Source organism: Coregonus lavaretus (genome assembly GCF_964263955.1).
Source record: "Coregonus lavaretus genome assembly, chromosome: 25".
NCBI lineage: Eukaryota > Metazoa > Chordata > Actinopteri > Salmoniformes > Salmonidae > Coregonus > Coregonus lavaretus.
The window spans coordinates 15140406-15156961 of NC_140012.1; the positions used below are offsets into that span (position 1 = coordinate 15140406).

General features: G+C 42.4%; 1 protein-coding gene across 1 annotated transcript in view; it reads left to right on the plus strand.

The window, feature by feature from the left end:
- LOC311100383 (glutamate receptor ionotropic, delta-1-like) overlaps positions 1–16556 on the plus strand; it is a gene marked incomplete at its 5' end in the record, with an annotated part of 495891 nt that overhangs the window by 444089 nt on the left and 35246 nt on the right. The window contains one exon of the mRNA XM_084141276.1: positions 6065–6203. Coding sequence (XP_083997402.1) covers positions 6065–6203 — 139 coding nt within the window. The remainder of the gene's footprint in view (positions 1–6064; positions 6204–16556) is intronic.

Genomic DNA, 16556 nt, shown 5'->3' on the forward strand with positions numbered 1-16556 from the left:
GGATAGGACTCTCATCACCGCTTTCCACCAACGGCATCCTGATCAACCTGCAATCCGTAGGGGCCGCCCCAGAGGGGTCCCTAACCGTCCTGCCCGCTCGGCTTCCTGTCCTGTGCCTGATCCTGTCTCGGGACCTGTCCCATCTCCCGACCACGGCCCTCCGGCTTCCTCCGAGGATGAGGACGTTCACTCGGACCGTTCGGAGGAGTTCTAGCCCTCCTCCGGCTCCCCTCCTCCCGCCCGGCGTGGTGTTGCTCTTGGGACTTCTGGGGCCGTCCCTTGGGGGGGGGGTTCTGTCATGAGCCTCTCACTCCACCGGGTTACCACCTTAATTTTCTTCCACTCTGCTCACCACTCTCTCTACTCAGCCTAACTAGCTCCACCTGTCCCTGCTCTGCTCTGCTCTAATTACTCTGCCAGCTGCGCTGCATTACCCACTACCTCTCCCAGTATTTAAGGCCCTGTCTTTCAGCTCTCCGGTGTCAGATCGTCTGCAAAGCTCACACCCGGAACCTGTTTGCTCGCGCTTCTGGCTCACCCTGGTTTTGTGACCCCGGACCTGCCTGATTTTTGGATACTCTTCTGCCCCAGGAGATCCAGACCTGCTTCTGCCATAACGACTCCTGACTACTCTTCAATCCCGGTAACTCTGACCAGCCTTCTGCCTTGCTACTACGTATTTTGGATTTCCCTTGAACTGTACTGCTGCCTTGTTTCATTCCGCCCTGTTGTGTCTGTGTCTCCCCCCCCCAGGACTTCTGGACCACCCACCACCGGCTTCATAGGACGCATCGCTGCCACTGGGGGGGGCACAGATCCAGCACATTGGACGGGGTCCCTGTTACCCCTGGAGCCTTCATTCACTCCCTACTTCCCTTTTCCCTTAAGTTTTAATAAACTTTCTGGTGTGACGCAATTGTGGTCCTCTGGTCGTCTGTCTGAATCGTGACAGTGGATCATCATTCTCCCGAGTGCACTCCACCCTATTCATATCGCAAATTGAAACATTGCAAATATCAGAAAGAAAAGTTTTGTTATGGCCACAGATTTCTCTGGCTCAGCCAATATTGGAATCCTGGCGCCTCTAGTGTCTGCTGCAGCTGAGAGAGTAGGCTAAAAGGTGCGCAGACACCGAAACCGACCCGATTCAATTCATAGAATTTGAGGCCGGCCAGGTCTTATATGTGAATTGAGTCCTAGTCAAACATGCCTTAAAAAAACAAGACCGGGCCGGGCCGTCGGGTCCCGTCGGGTTCAGGCTGAGAACTCTAGTATACTGTCCATGTAACATAGTGATTGCATTTCAAACTTGTTAAGCTCACAAGAGCACAGTTAAGGTGCCTTTGAATGAAGAAAAGATAGGATACGTTGGTTGGAATCCAAGACTGGCAAAAGGAAATAAATGAGTGTGTCAGCAAGTCCTGTTGAACCCCCAGCTACATCTATTACCTCCTGGCAGAGAGCCCATTGAACCCTTTTAAGCCTAGGGAGCCTCTGTCCTGTTGGTCCTTCGCTACTGGACATTATTTCAAGTGGACACTTTTTACTGTATAGGAAAGCAATGGTCAGATGTAACCCATTTTTCATTGAAAGTTATGGAGCCTTTTTTTGTAAACAAATGTTTTTATTGGGTCACAAGGGCAATACAAGAATACAAATAATATTTACACTTTTCCAATTTTTACAGTGGGGAAAAAAAGTATTTAGTCAGCCACCAATTGTGCAAGTTCTCCCACTTAAAAAGATGAGAGAGGCCTGTAATTTTCATCATAGGTACACGCCAACTATGACAGACAAAATGAGAAAAAAATATCCAGAAAATCACATTGTAGGATTTTTAATGATTTTATTTGCAAATTATGGTGGAAAATAAGTATTTGGTCAATAACAAAAGTTTCTCAATACTTTGTTATATACCCTTTGTTGGCAATGACACAGGTCAAACGTTTTCTGTAAGTCTTCACAAGGTTTTCACACACTGTTGCTGGTATTTTAGCCCATTCCTCCATGCAGATCTCCTCTAGAGCAGTGATGTTTTGGGGCTGTCGCTGGGCAACACGGACTTTCAACTCCCTCCAAAGATTTTCTATGGGGTTGAGATCTGGAGACTGGCTAGGCCACTCCAGGACCTTGAAATGCTTCTTACGAAGCCACTCCTTCGTTGCCCGGGCGGTGTGTTGGGATCATTGTCATGCTGAAAGACCCAGCCACGTTTCATCTTCAATGCCCTTGCTGATGGAAGGAGGTTTTCCCTCAAAATCTCACGATACATGGCCCCATTCATTCTTTCCTTTACACGGATCAGTCGTCCTGGTCCCTTTGCAGAAAAACAGCCCCAAAGCATGATGTTTCCACCCCCATGCTTCACAGTAGGTATGGTGTTCTTTGGATGCAACTCAGCATTCTTTGTCCTCCAAACACGACGAGTTGAGTTTTTACCAAAAAGTTCTATTTTGGTTTCATCTGACCATATGACATTCTCCCAATCCTCTTCTGGATCATCCAAATGCAATCTAGCAAACTTCAGATGGGCCTGGACATGTACTGGCTTAAGCAGGGGGACACGTCTGGCACTGCAGGATTTGAGTCCCTGGCGGCGTAGTGTGTTACTGATGGTAGGCTTTGTTACTTTGGTCCCAGCTCTCTGCAGGTCATTCACTAGGTCCCCCCATGTGGTTCTGGGATTTTTGCTCACCATTCTTGTGATCATTTTGACCCCACAGGGTGAGATCTTGCGTGGAGCCCCAGATCGAGGGAGATTATCAGTGGTCTTGTATGTCTTCCATTTCCTAATACTTGCTCCCACAGTTGATTTCTTCAAACCAAGCTGCTTACCTATTGCAGATTCAGTCTTCCCAGCCTGGTGCAGGTCTACAATTTTGTTTCTGGTGTCCTTTGACAGCTCTTTGGTCTTGGCCATAGTGGAGTTTGGAGTGTGACTGTTTGAGGTTGTGGACAGGTGTCTTTTATACTGATAACAAGTTCAAACAGGTGCCATTAATACAGGTAACGAGTGGAGGACAGAGGAGCCTCTTAAAGAAGAAGTTACAGGTCTGTGAGAGCCAGAAATCTTGCTTGTTTGTAGGTGACCAAATACTTATTTTCCACCATAATTTGCTAATAAATTCATTAAAAATCCTACAATGTGATTTTCTGAAATTTGTTTTCTCAATTTGTCTGTCATAGTTGACGTGTACCTATGATGAAAATTACAGGCCTCTCTCATCTTTTTAAGTGGGAGAACTTGCACAATTGGTGGCTGACTAAATACTTTTTTTCCCCACTGTATATGTTTTGAATTTACACACGCTCCAACCCCACCTACAGTGAGGGAAAAAAGTATTTGATCCCCTGCTGATTTTGTACATTTGCCCACTGACAAAGACATGATCAGTCTATAATTTTAATGGTAGGTTTATTTGAACAGTGAGAGACAGAATAACAACAAAAAAATCCAGAAAAACGCATGTCAAAAATGTTATAAATTGATTTGCATTTTAATGAGGGAAATAAGTATTTGACCCCTCTGCAAAACATGACTTAGTTGGTGGCAAACTTATAATTGTTTTCAATTTATAACATTTTTGACATGCGTTTTTCTGGATTTTTTGTTGTTGTTATTCTGTTTCTCACTGTTCAAATAAACCTACCATTACAATTATAGACTGATCATTTCTTTGTCAGTGGGCAAACGTATAAAATCAGCAGGGGATCAAATACTTTTTTCCCTCACTGTATTCCAAACATACCCCTGGCGGCCCCACCCTATTCCCAACCTTGGACAACCCATAATGTATAAAAAAAATATATATACATAAACAAAGGTTTTAATCAAATTAAAATAAACAACACACACTACACTAGAATATACACAGCAAAGTCATTTGCTAATACAACACCATCAAGTAAGCATTTTACTTCACACATATCCAACAATTTAGAGATTTCTGAGGCGGCTACTTTCCATGTTTCCAAGGTGCTAGGACTGGCTTTATTCATATGGGCAGTGGATAACTCCAACATAATTACGTCCTGAAAGTATGCTAGCCATTTCCTTATAATGTATGAAGGTCATGTGATGACAACCAGCGCTGAACAACACATTTTTGGGCAGCTGTCAACCCAGCAAGCCAAACTTTTTGCTGTTTCTCATTCAGCTGCACATCTGTATCATCGTTAAACAACAGCGGAATTGGTTCAAGGGGTACAGCTGTTTCTCATTTCAGCTACATACCTGTATCATCATTAAACAACAGTGGAATTGGTTGAAGGGGTACAGTTTTATCAATCATGTCAGAGAGAATTTACAACACTTTCCTCCAAAACTCATAAACCTCAGGACAATCCCATATCACATGTTTGTTTGTTCCAAGTGTATTGAGGTTACATAGGTCACAGTATGGGCTTTGAGCCTGTTTTGCATGAAATCTTACAAGACGTTTTCAGTACGATCTATGACAAAGTTTTAAATGAATTAATTGATGGTTTGGGTTCTTTGATGAGTGAAATATATTTTCCCAGACAATCTCCCAATCAATAGCCTCATTATCGACAGCCAAATCATTTACCCATGTTTTAACCATTAAAATATATTTCTGCTTTAATAGTTGAAGGTGAGAGTAAATAGCAGACACAAAACCTCTGGACGGGAATGTAAAAATCCACTCTATTACTGGGTGCCTTCCCAAATTTGTACCCAATGGGACCCCATAGGCAGGAAGTGTTGAGCGTAGTCTAAGATATAGAAAGAATAACGACCCTGGCAAATCAAAACGAAGACGGAGTTCCTGAAAACTAAGAAGACCCTTTGAGTTGAATATATCCTCTAGATTATTGGCCCCTTTTGCAGACCAGGCTCTAGACTCAAAAGGTTTATTACCGGAAGTAATAGCCTTGTTATGCCATAGAGGGGTATGGAGATGCCATTTCCAGTTACCACCTACACACTTCTCAACCTTCCTAAAATGCTCTATTGTATTAGAAATTATAGGACCAAAATACAACATGCATTTCTTATTAGATATACCAGAAAATAACACATCCTGCAATCTAATAGGTGAAACAAGTTCTTCCCCAATAGTTCTCCAAGAGACTGATGTAGACTGATCAAACCATGATATAAGTGGTCATAGCTGAAAAGACTGGTGGTAAAATAAAATAAATTGGTAATGCAAGTCCACCATTACACTTCTGTCGTTGTAACACCTCAAACCTAATCTTTGAATGTTTGCCATTCCAAAGGTATTTACGTATACGTTTATCAACCATTCCCCAATGGTGGGGTGAGTGGGATCATCATGCTCAGGAAACTAATACGTGGCAACACATTCATCTTTAGTTTGTAAAGAAGCAGGCAACTTCTCCCAAATGGTTAAATCTCGTTCAACCTCCTTGTACCTTTTCTCATAATTAAACTTCACCAGACCATGCAGAGATGTTTGTATACTAATACCCAAATAAGTGAACTGTGTTTTCATAGGAATTGTTGAGGGAAGTGAAACTTTCTTGGCTGCTTCATTAAGCAACATTAATGCTGATTTTGTCCAATTTATCTTATACCTGGACAGCAATTTGAATTCTTCCAATGTGGATAATAAAGATGAAATTGAATTCTGAATATCTGTCGTATATAGGAGATTATAATCTGCATATAGTGATATGATATGAGAGGAAGATTTAATCAGTATATGCTAAGCAATTACATTCTGCCTTAGATGTTGTGCTAAAGGTTCTAGCGACAGAATGAATAACGTTGGAGATAGGCCATCTCCTTGTCTACATCCCAGGAAAATAGGGAACGGACTTGAGTGTATGCCGTTAGTAGACACCATAGCAACAGGGTTAGCATATAACACACAAACCATATCGGTAAAATTATTTCCCAAACCAAATTTCTCCAAGACAGCAAGTTATGGAGCCTTTGAAGTTGATCACTCTTGCATGATCTGGATTTGGTCCAGATATTCTGCTTGTTCCTCCTCAACCTATTGGAAACCTCATAACTATAGTTGCTTTATCTTCCACCCAGTCGGGATATTGACATGTCCTTTCTCTCCCTCTATAGGAGGGGACAGTGTGGTGAGCTCTGTGGCCCTGAGGATCGTCATGGGCAGCTGGTGGCTCTTCACCCTCATCGTATGTTCCTCCTACACGGCCAACCTGGCAGCCTACCTCACCGTCTCCCGCATGGACAACAACGTACGGTAGGTCACTTATCGCCATTCTCCACACCATGACTACATTTGAATCCCTCCTGCATAAAGGTGTCAATGTATTGTTAACCCGGGTGATCAAATCATGAATGACGACTTTGGCTCTCCCCACTGTGGGACTGGCTAATGTTCCGTCTTCGCCCAGGGACTAGAAAGACCATCCAGAGGGGAGTTCATTGACTTTTGTTGTCGGCAGTACATAGAGTAAGGTTTTCATGACAGTGTGGTCAGTCAGTGTTTTATGGGGGTCAAGCTTTGTGAGTGGTCAATGTAGTATGCACTGTAATACAGTAGATGTTCTTAAAGCCTCACAACAGACTATTATGCAACTAGGGTGATATATTGAATTGCGCAAAACTTCCTGTTGAATTTCCAATCGATTTACAGGTATATTAGGAGTGTGAACGTTTAAAATTGTAAAAGTTTAAACGAAAATGGAATTGTTAATGTTAAGAAAAAATCCCTAACCAATGTTTATTTATTTGATTTGTTATTAAAATTACAGTGCAGTTATCACAAAACTACCACTAACAGGTCCCGTTCATCATTATAAAGGGAAAATACAAATTAAACTAATACCTAACACAACAATGCTGTTACCTTAGTAGGAGGATAAAAAGAAAATATTTTAGCTTCTTTATTAACCAGAGCTGTAATGCACGAGAGAGAGAGAGAAACAGAGCAGCAGCTCAAACAGGGACCGGGGGAGGGGCCACAGGGAGGGGGAGAGAGATGAGGGGAGCAGGGAGGGGGAGAGAGTTGGCAACCACACTGATATACTAACTTATTGCTAGTTATGTATCATCTCATCTGATTACACAGTACCTCTCTTGACTGCATCAAAACGAGAGAAGCTAGGCTAACTGCATCAAAACGTTAGCTAGGCTTATTGAGACTACATAACTTTAACTGTGCGCTTTCTCCCCTTCCTACAGTAAATAACAACAACTCCATTCAGATTATTAAGTAGCAACCTACCTGTTGGCTCTTGGTGTTGTAGCTTGTCCTTCTCATTGAATTTTTAGTTCTGTTATTTTAATTCCATCTTCTATAGATTAGCCTAGATATCTCCTAATAACTAGCCACACAGAGGCTTTATGACTGTAGCCTAGTGCCGGTTTGATGACTTGTGATTGGATGATAACAACATCAAGCTACACACGCCATTCTCTTGACAAGCATGAGCAGCAGCAGCATAAATTATACAATTTTCTCTCTTTCTCCGCGGGAAGAGAGATGTAGACCATCTGCATTGCAAATTCAATTGGAATTTTTCTTATCGTTCTAACAGAAACCCTATGGCCGTTTAAACGTTAAGAAAAATGGTCCATTTGTCACAGCCCTAATTTATATGAAATATGACATTCAGGATGTACAAGATCAATCTTTTAATGTTGCAACTCGACCATGCACTACTCTATTGCCATTCATCCTGTAGCAACATGGGCGGCAGAACATATTGGACAGTACAAGTCTCCACAGTGTCATCCACGAAATCTTTAACTGAAAATGACTTGTCTAATGCGTTATTGCAGCATTCGGTAGCATCTAAAACAGCATCTTCCTTCTGAAGGTGATATTTTGCAACGCTGGTATATGCCAACTGTTTGAAATGCCAGACATACATCATGGCATCACCCAGTAGAATCCATGTTTATTAATGATGTGCCTACATTGCCATCCTGCTCACAAACACACAGACACATGTACATGGACCTCACACATGGAGGAATGAGGTTGGATCTTTGAATATTACCATCCCATCTCTGTTTGCCTTCGGATCTGCAAATGTTATCCACCGCTTATCCCCGAACAATGCATATTTGCTCAGGCATTGTGGCTTTGATGTCAGATTGTATTTGATTATGCTGATTTGCAAATGGTGTGTGAAAAAGAGTGCCACCATGTGGTGGTCTCCGTAGTAAGTACAGTTATCAGCAACGTCAGTGCCAGTAGGAAAAGACAAGTGCAAGCTTTTTTTTTATTGGGAGAATATGAGTGTGATGTTTTATTTAAGATACTCTTTGAAGATGTTTTCAGAACATTGTTTCTGTCTGTATACTTGGTACATTAAGTTATAGAGACAGAGCTCTAGCCATTCTGTTGATGCTGCTGTTGGGAGAGGCTCTTTATTTATAGCCATTCTGATCATTCATCCTACTCCTGTTAGTGGAAACCATGGCTGAATCAGACACTGGGCTCTTTCAACTGTCGCTGTACATTTATGTCAGCATGACCCATAGTTAGTGGAAAGGGTAGGTAGTGGAAACAGTGCCTATCATAAGTATTCACCCCCCTTGGATTTCTTCAAATTGTATTGTGTTACAAAGTGGGGTTAATTTATTGTCTACAATCTACACAAAATACTCTGTAATGTCAGTGTCAGGAAAATTATAAGATTAATGAAAAATAAAACACTAATATACATTGATATATATAAGTATTCACCCGCCTGAGTCAATAAATATTAGAAACACATTTAGCAGCGGTTACAGCTGTCTTCTTCAAGCTCTGTCAAGGTGTTGGGGATCATGGCTAGACAACAATTTTCAAGTCTTGCCATAGATTTTCAAGCAGGTTTAAGTCAAAACTGTAACTTAGCCACTCAGGATCATTCACTATCTTCTTGGCAAGCAACTTGGCCTTGTGTTGTAGGTTATTGTCCTGCTGAAAGGTGAATTCCTCTCGCAGTGTCTGGTGTAAAGAAGACTGAAGCAAGTTTTCCTCTAGGATTTTGCCTGTGCGTAGCTCAATCCTGTTTCTTTTTATCCTGAAAAACTCCCCAGTCTTTGCCGATGTTAAGCATACTGATACCATGAAATAAGGACGCAGTTACTCAGTAACGTGTTGTGTTGGATTTGCCCAAAACATGAGGCTTTGCATTTAGACCAAAAAGTGTATTCCTTTGCTGTGTTTTCTTTTCAGTATTACTTTAGTGCCTTGTTACATACATGATGCATGTTTTGGAATATTTTTGTTCTGTATATTTATATTCTTCTTTTCACTCTGTCATTTAGGTCATTATTGTGTCACTACAATGTTGTTGATCCATCCTCAGTGTTCTCCCATAACAGCCATTGAACTCTGTAGCTGTTTTAAAATCAACAATGGCCTCCTAAAAGCAGTTTCCTTTCTGTCCTGCAGTTCAGTTCAGATGGACAACTGTATCTTTGATATGTCTGGACGGTTTATTCCATCATCCACAGCATAATTATTAACTTGACCATGCTTAAAGAGATATTCAATGTCAGATTTTTTTTATTGTTACCAATCACTGGCCTTCTACAGTGCCTTGCAAAAGTATTCACCCCCCTTGGCATTTTTCCTATTTTGTTGTATTACAACCTGTAATATTAATGGATTTTTATTTGGATTTCATGTAATGGACATACACAAAATAGTCCAAATTGGTGAAGTGAAATGAAAAAAAACTTGTTTCAAATAATTATAAAAAGTAAATCACATAAATGTGGTGAGTGCATATGTATTCACCCCCTTTGCTATGAAGCCCCTAAATAAGATCTGGTGCAACCAATTACCTTCAGAAGTCACATAATTAGTTAAATAAAGTCCACCTGTGTGCAATCTAAGTGTCACAAGATCTGTCACATGATTTCAGTATATAAACACCTGTTCTAAAAGGCCCCAGAGTCTGCAACACCACTAAGCAAGGGGAACCACCAAGCAAGCGGCACCATGAAGACCAAGGAGCTCTCCAAACAGGTCAGGGACAAAGTTGTGGAGAAGTAGAGATCAGTGTTGGGTTATAAAAAAATATCATCCCACGGAGCACCATTAAATCCATTATTAAAACATGGAAAGAATATGGCACCACAACAAACCTGCCAAGAGAGGGCCGCCCACCAAAACTCACGGACCAGGAAAGGAGGGCATTCATCAGAGAGGCAACAAAGATAACCCTGAAGGAGCTGCAAAGCTCCACAGCAGAGATTGGAGAATCTGTCCATAGGACCACTTTAAGCCGTACACTCCACAGAGCTGGGCTTTACGGAAGAGTGGCCAGAAAAAAGCCATTGCTTAAAGAAAAAAATAAGCAAACACGTTTGGTGTTCGCCAAAAGGCATGTGGGAGACTCCCCAAACATATGGAAGAAAGTACTCTGATCAGATGAGACTAAAATTGAGCTTTTTGGCCATCAAGGAAAACGCTATGTCTGGCGCAAACCCAACACCTCTCATCACCCCGAGAACACCATCCCCACAGTGAAGCATGGTGGTGGCAGCATCATGCTGTGGGGATGTTTTTCATTGGCAGGGACTGGGAAACTGGTCAGAATTGAAGGAACGATGGATGGCGCTAAATACAGGGAAATTCTTGAGGGAAACCTGTTTCAGTCTTCCAGAGATTTGAGACTGGGGCGGAGGTTCACCTTCCAGCAGGACAATGACCCTATGCGTAATGCTAAAGCAACACTCGAGTGGTTTAAGGGGAAACGTTTAAATGTCTTTGAATGGCCTAGACTTTGGGGGGGGGGGGGGGGGGGGGGAGTGAATAGTTATGCACGCTCAAGTTTTCAGTTTTTTTGTCTTATTTCTTGTTTGTTTCACAATAAAAAATATTTTGCATCTTCAAAGTGGTAGGCAATAACATAGGAAAAATGCCAAGGGGGGTGAATACTTTCGCAAGCCACTGTATATGAGGCTTTTGAAAAGCTCCCTGTTCTTTGTAGTTGAATCTGTGCTTGAAATGCAATACTTGACTGAGAGACCTTACTGATGTATCTATGGGGGACAGAGGAAGGGGTAGTCATTCAAAAACCATGTCAACCCCTATTCTTTCACTCAGAGTGAGTCCATGTATTTTATTACAGTATGTGATTTGTTAAGCCAAATTTTACTCCTGAACTAATTTAGGCTTGCCTAGACAAAGGGGGTGAATACTTATGCAACAACTTTATTTTAGTTATTTAATTAGTATTCATTTGTAAAAGTTTGTAGAATTTTCTTTTCACTTAGAGTATTTTGTGTAGATACATTATAAAACAATCACAATAAAATATTTTTCAATCCCACTTTGTAATTTAACCAAATCTGAAGGGGGGTGAATACTTATGATACCCACTGTATATAGTGGAAAGTACATTGGACACGTGTTTCTGATCCCACACCTATGAGTGTCTTTCTGAAGGTTCTCCCATTGCACCATTTAGATTAGAAGCTACAGTACAACCAGTGGCAGCTTTTACCAGGTGTTAATAGTGATGTATGTGCATTAGCCTGTGGCATCATGAGTAGCCCCCACTCATGTAAAAACACACACACACACTCACACACGTGTGCATTCACACTCACACACTAACACACTCATGCATACCACTAAGTAATATGTGGTTGCATTGACAGTGTGTGAATTTAGTGACCTATGTCATTTGTGCTCTGAACTTTGAGTAATGGTTTAATCAATTAATAACTTTAGATGTTGTTTTCCATTTATTGAAATGCCTGAAACAAGTGCTCGTAAGTTATGTGAAGTGGGTGCAATATATTTGAGAAGGTGTCAAGTGGCAGAGGCAAAAGATAAAACAAGAACATTTAAGGCATCCAAAAACCAAAAGCTGGTGAGGCATCAAAGTCATAATTATCTTTGTTCTCTCTTTTCCCTCTTATCCTTTATCAGTGGATTATGTAGATCTAACCAACCTTGTTAAAACCTAATTTGTATTCACAGACCAGGCAGCTCACAATGTCCAGTGGATAATTTGTCTGGCAGCCAAAGGTGTATTTCTTATTCACATTTTGAATACATGTGTTGATAATATGAAACATTTAACTGAATAATTGATTGATTTTAAAGTAACCACTAACGGGGAGAGAGAGAAGAGGGAGGGTCTTGATTGCTTTGATTTGTACCATGGGAAGATGCTTGGCAAACAACAACTCAAGAATGTGTGTTCATGTACTATTACAGTGCAAATGTTTATTAGTTACACCCATCTAGTAACGGGTCAGACCCCCCTTTGCCTCCAGAACAGCCTGAATTCTTCTGGGCATAGATTCTACAAGTTGTCTGAAACCACAGGGATGTTGGTCCATGCTGACACGATGGCATCACGCAGTTGCTGCAGATTGAACGGCAGTACATTCATGCTTCCATCTCATCCCAATGATGCTCTATTGGATTTGGTCAGCAACAATGTTCACATACGCTGTGGCGTTCAATCGTTTTGCAAATGGTATGAAGGGATCTAACATGTGCCAGGAAAACATTCTCCACACCAGTACACTACCGCAACCAGCCCTTACATTTGACACCAGGCAGTATAGGTCCATGGACTCATGCTGCTTACGCCAAATCCTGACTCTGCCATCAGCATGACGCAACAGGAACTGGGATTCGTCAGACCAGGCAATGTTTTTCCACTCTTCAATTGTCCAGTGTTGGTGATCACGTGCCCACTGGAGCCGCTTCTTGATAACATGAAACATTTAACTGAATAATTGATTGATTTTAAAGTAACCACTAACGGTGAGAGAGAGAAGAGGGAGGGTCTTGATTGCTTTGATTTGTACCATGGGAAGATGCTTGGCCAACAACAAATAAGCTGCTTCTTCTTGTTTTTAGCTGATAGGAGTGGAACCCGGTGTGGTCGTCTGCTGCAATAGCCCATCCGTGACAAGGATCGACGAGTTGTGCGTTCCGAGATGCCGTTCTGCACACCACTGTTATACTACGCCATTATTTGTCTGTTTGTGGCCCGCCTGTTAGCTTGCAGGATTCTTACCATTCTCCTTCGACCTCTCATCAACAAGCTGTTTTCGCCAGGACTGCCGCTGACTGGATGTTTTATGTTTGTTGCACCATTCTCGGTAAACCATAGACACTGTCGTGCGTGAAAAGCACAGGAGGGCGGCCGTTTCTGAGATACTGTATCCGGCACTCCTGGCACCGACGATCATACCATGCTCAAAGTAGCCTTAGGTCACTTGTTTTGCCCATTCTAACATTCAATCAAACAATTACTGAATCCCTCGATGCCTGTCTGCCTGCTTTATAGAGCAAGCCACGGCCACGTGACTCACTTTCTGTAGGAGCGATCGATTTCGTGAACGGGGTGGTGTAACTAATAAACTGACTGGTTTACTGATTGAAAATTGCATTTAATCTCGTTCAACATTACGCAAGTATGACGTCAATCATGTCTTTAATATGGGAAGGTTACAGTCTGGAATGATTTTGATTTCTGAAATCTGGTCTTTTTGAATGTACATCAAATGTTTCCTTTAGTATCTTCCTTTAGAGTACGCCATCAAGCCTGTCACATCAGATATAACTGACTGTCTGAACACTATGGTGACATGCCAATTTCCCTAGCTGCTTCTTTTAACTATATTCAAGAAAATCTAATCCAAGCTGACTTTCCATCTTCAATAAATTATTGTGTTGCAAAATTAATTGGTATATTTATTCTAGTAGACACAGACAGCAGAAGTCCTTACCCACTTGTTTTTGTGCTTACTTAAAGTACACCCATGACCAATATATTCATGAATGTTGAAGTGTAGTTTTGCATATGTTGAAGGCCTCTTCAAAAGGCCTTAGCAACACACCCCCACACCATAACACCTCCTCCTCCATGCTTTACGGTGGGAAATACACATGCAGAGATCATCCGTTCACCCACACCGCGTCTCACAATTTGGACTCCAGACCAAAGGACACATTTCCACCGGTCTAATGTCCATTGCTCGTGTTTCTTGGCCCAAGCAGGTCTCTTCTTCTTATTGTTCATTAGAGTTAACAGCCTCAGAAATTGCAGCCCAAATAAATGCTTCACAGAGTTCAAGTCACAAACACATCTTAACATCAACTGTTCAGAGGAGACTGTGTGAATCAGGCCTTCATGGTCGATTTGCTGCAAAGAAACCACTACTAAAGGACACCAATAAGAAGAAGAGGCCTGCTTGGGCCAAGAAACACGAGCAATGGACATTAGATCGGTGGAAAATTGTTCTTTGGTCTGGAGTCCAAATTTGAGATTTGTGGTTCAAACCGCTGTGTCTTTGTGAGACGCGGTGTGCGTGAACGGATGATCTCTGCATGTGTAGTTCCCACCGTAAAGCATGGAGGAGGAGGTGTTTTGGTGTGGGGGTGCTTTGCTGGGGACACTGTCTGTGATTTATTTACAATTCAAGGCACACTTAACCAGCATGGCTACCACAGCATTCTGCAGCGATACGCCATCCCATCTGGTTTGGGCTTAGTGGGACTATCATTTGTTTTTCAACAGGACAATGACCCAATACACCTCCAGGCTATGTAAGGGATATTTTACCAAGAAGGAGAGTGATGGAGTGCTGTGTCAGATGACCTGGCCTCCACAATCCCCCGACCTCAAACCAATTGAGATGGTTTGGGATGAATCGGATGGCAGACTGAAGGAAAAGCAGCCAAAAAGTGCTCAGCATTTGTGGGAACTCCTTCAAGACTGTTGGAAGCATTCCAGATGAAGCTGGTTGAGAGAATGCCAAGAGTGTGCAAAGCTGTCATCAAGGCAAAGGGTGGCTATTTGAAGAATCTAACTACATGATTCCAAATGTTTCATAGTTTTGATGTCTTCACTATTATTCTACAATGTATAGTATATATACAGTATATATATACACACAGTGCCTTCGGAAAGTATTCAGACCCCTTGACTTTTTCCACATTTTGTTACTTTACAGCCTTATTCTAAAATGTATTATATAAATCATTTTCCTCAGCAATCTACACACAATACTCCATAATGACAAAGCAAAAACAGTTTTGTAGAAATCTTTGCTAATTTATTTTAAAAACAGAAATACCTTATTCAGATCCTTTGCTATGAGACTCGAAATTGACCTCAGTTTCAACCTGTTTCCATTGATCATCCTTGAGATGTTTCTACAACTTGATTGGAGTCCACCTGTGGTAAATTCAATTGATTGGACATGATTTGGAAAGGCACACACCTGTCTATATAAGGTCCCACAATTGACAGTGCATGTCAGAGCAAAAACCATGCCATGAGGTCGAAGGAACTGTCTGTAGAGCTCCAAGACAGGATTGTGCCGAGGCACAGATCTGGGGAAGGGAAGCAAAATATTTCTGCAGCATTGAACATCCCCAAGAACAAAGGGGCCTCCATCATCCTTAAGTGGAAGAACTTTGGAACCACCAAGACTCTTCCGAGAGCTGGCCGCCTGGCCAAACTGAGCAATCGGGGGAGAAGGACCTTGGTCAGGGAGGTGACCAAGAACCCGATGGTCACTCTGACAGAGCTCTAGAGTTCCTCTGTGGAGATGGGAGAACCTTCCAGAAGGACAACGATCTCTGCAGCACTCCACCAATCAGGTCTTTAAGGTAGACTGGCCAGACGGAAGCCACTCCTCAGTAAAAGGCACATGACAGGCTGCTTGGAGTTTGCCAAAAGGCACCTAAACCAAGATTGATGTCTTTGGCCTGAATTCCAAGCGTCATGTCTGGAGGAAACCTGGCACCATCCCTACGGTGAAGCATGGTGGTGGCAGCATCATGCTGTGGGGATGTTTTTCAGCGGCAGGGACTGGGAGTTTAGTCAGGATTGAGGGTTATGCTTTTCTAGTACAGCTATTATCTTTATTTGTATTTTCAATGTGTTTCAAATGGCCCAGGCATGGACCCTGGAATAAACAAGGCCATGTACATGGGTCTGGATGACAGATGAAAAATAAGCGGGTGACTTGTAGCTTTTGTTACTTACTTCTTTTTAATTTGTAAATTTTTTTACACACTTTTTCTCCCCAATTTCGATCTTGTCTCATCGCTGCAACTCCCCAACAGGCTCGGGAAGTGAAAGTCGTGTCATGCGTCCTCCGAAAGATGACCCGCCCAAACCGCGCTTCTTAACACCCGCCCGCTTAACCTGGAAGCCAGCTGCACCAATGTGTCGGAGGAAACACCTGCAGGCGCCCGGCCACAAGGAGTCGCTAGAGCGCAATGAGCCAAGTAAAGCCCCCCCGAACAAACCCTCCCCTAACCCGGACGACGCTGGGCCAATTGTGTGCCGCACTATGGGACTCCCGATCACGGCCGGTTGTGACACAGCCCAGTATCGAACCCAGATCTGTAGTGACGCCTCTAGCACTGCGATGCAGTGCCTTAGACCGCTGCGACACTCTGGAGGCCCGTTGCTTACTTCTTCAAGCTGCATGTTTCCGTTATCCGCTTTTGGGCAAGGGCATCAAAGTAACTCCACTCTAACTGTTCACTTTCACCCTTTTTTTCTCTCCAATTGAGTCAGTGAAAATGCAGCTGTGCTTACAGTTATGTTGAGGCCAGGGCAGTGTAGGGCAAAGTTACAGCATTTCACGTTTCTGCTGA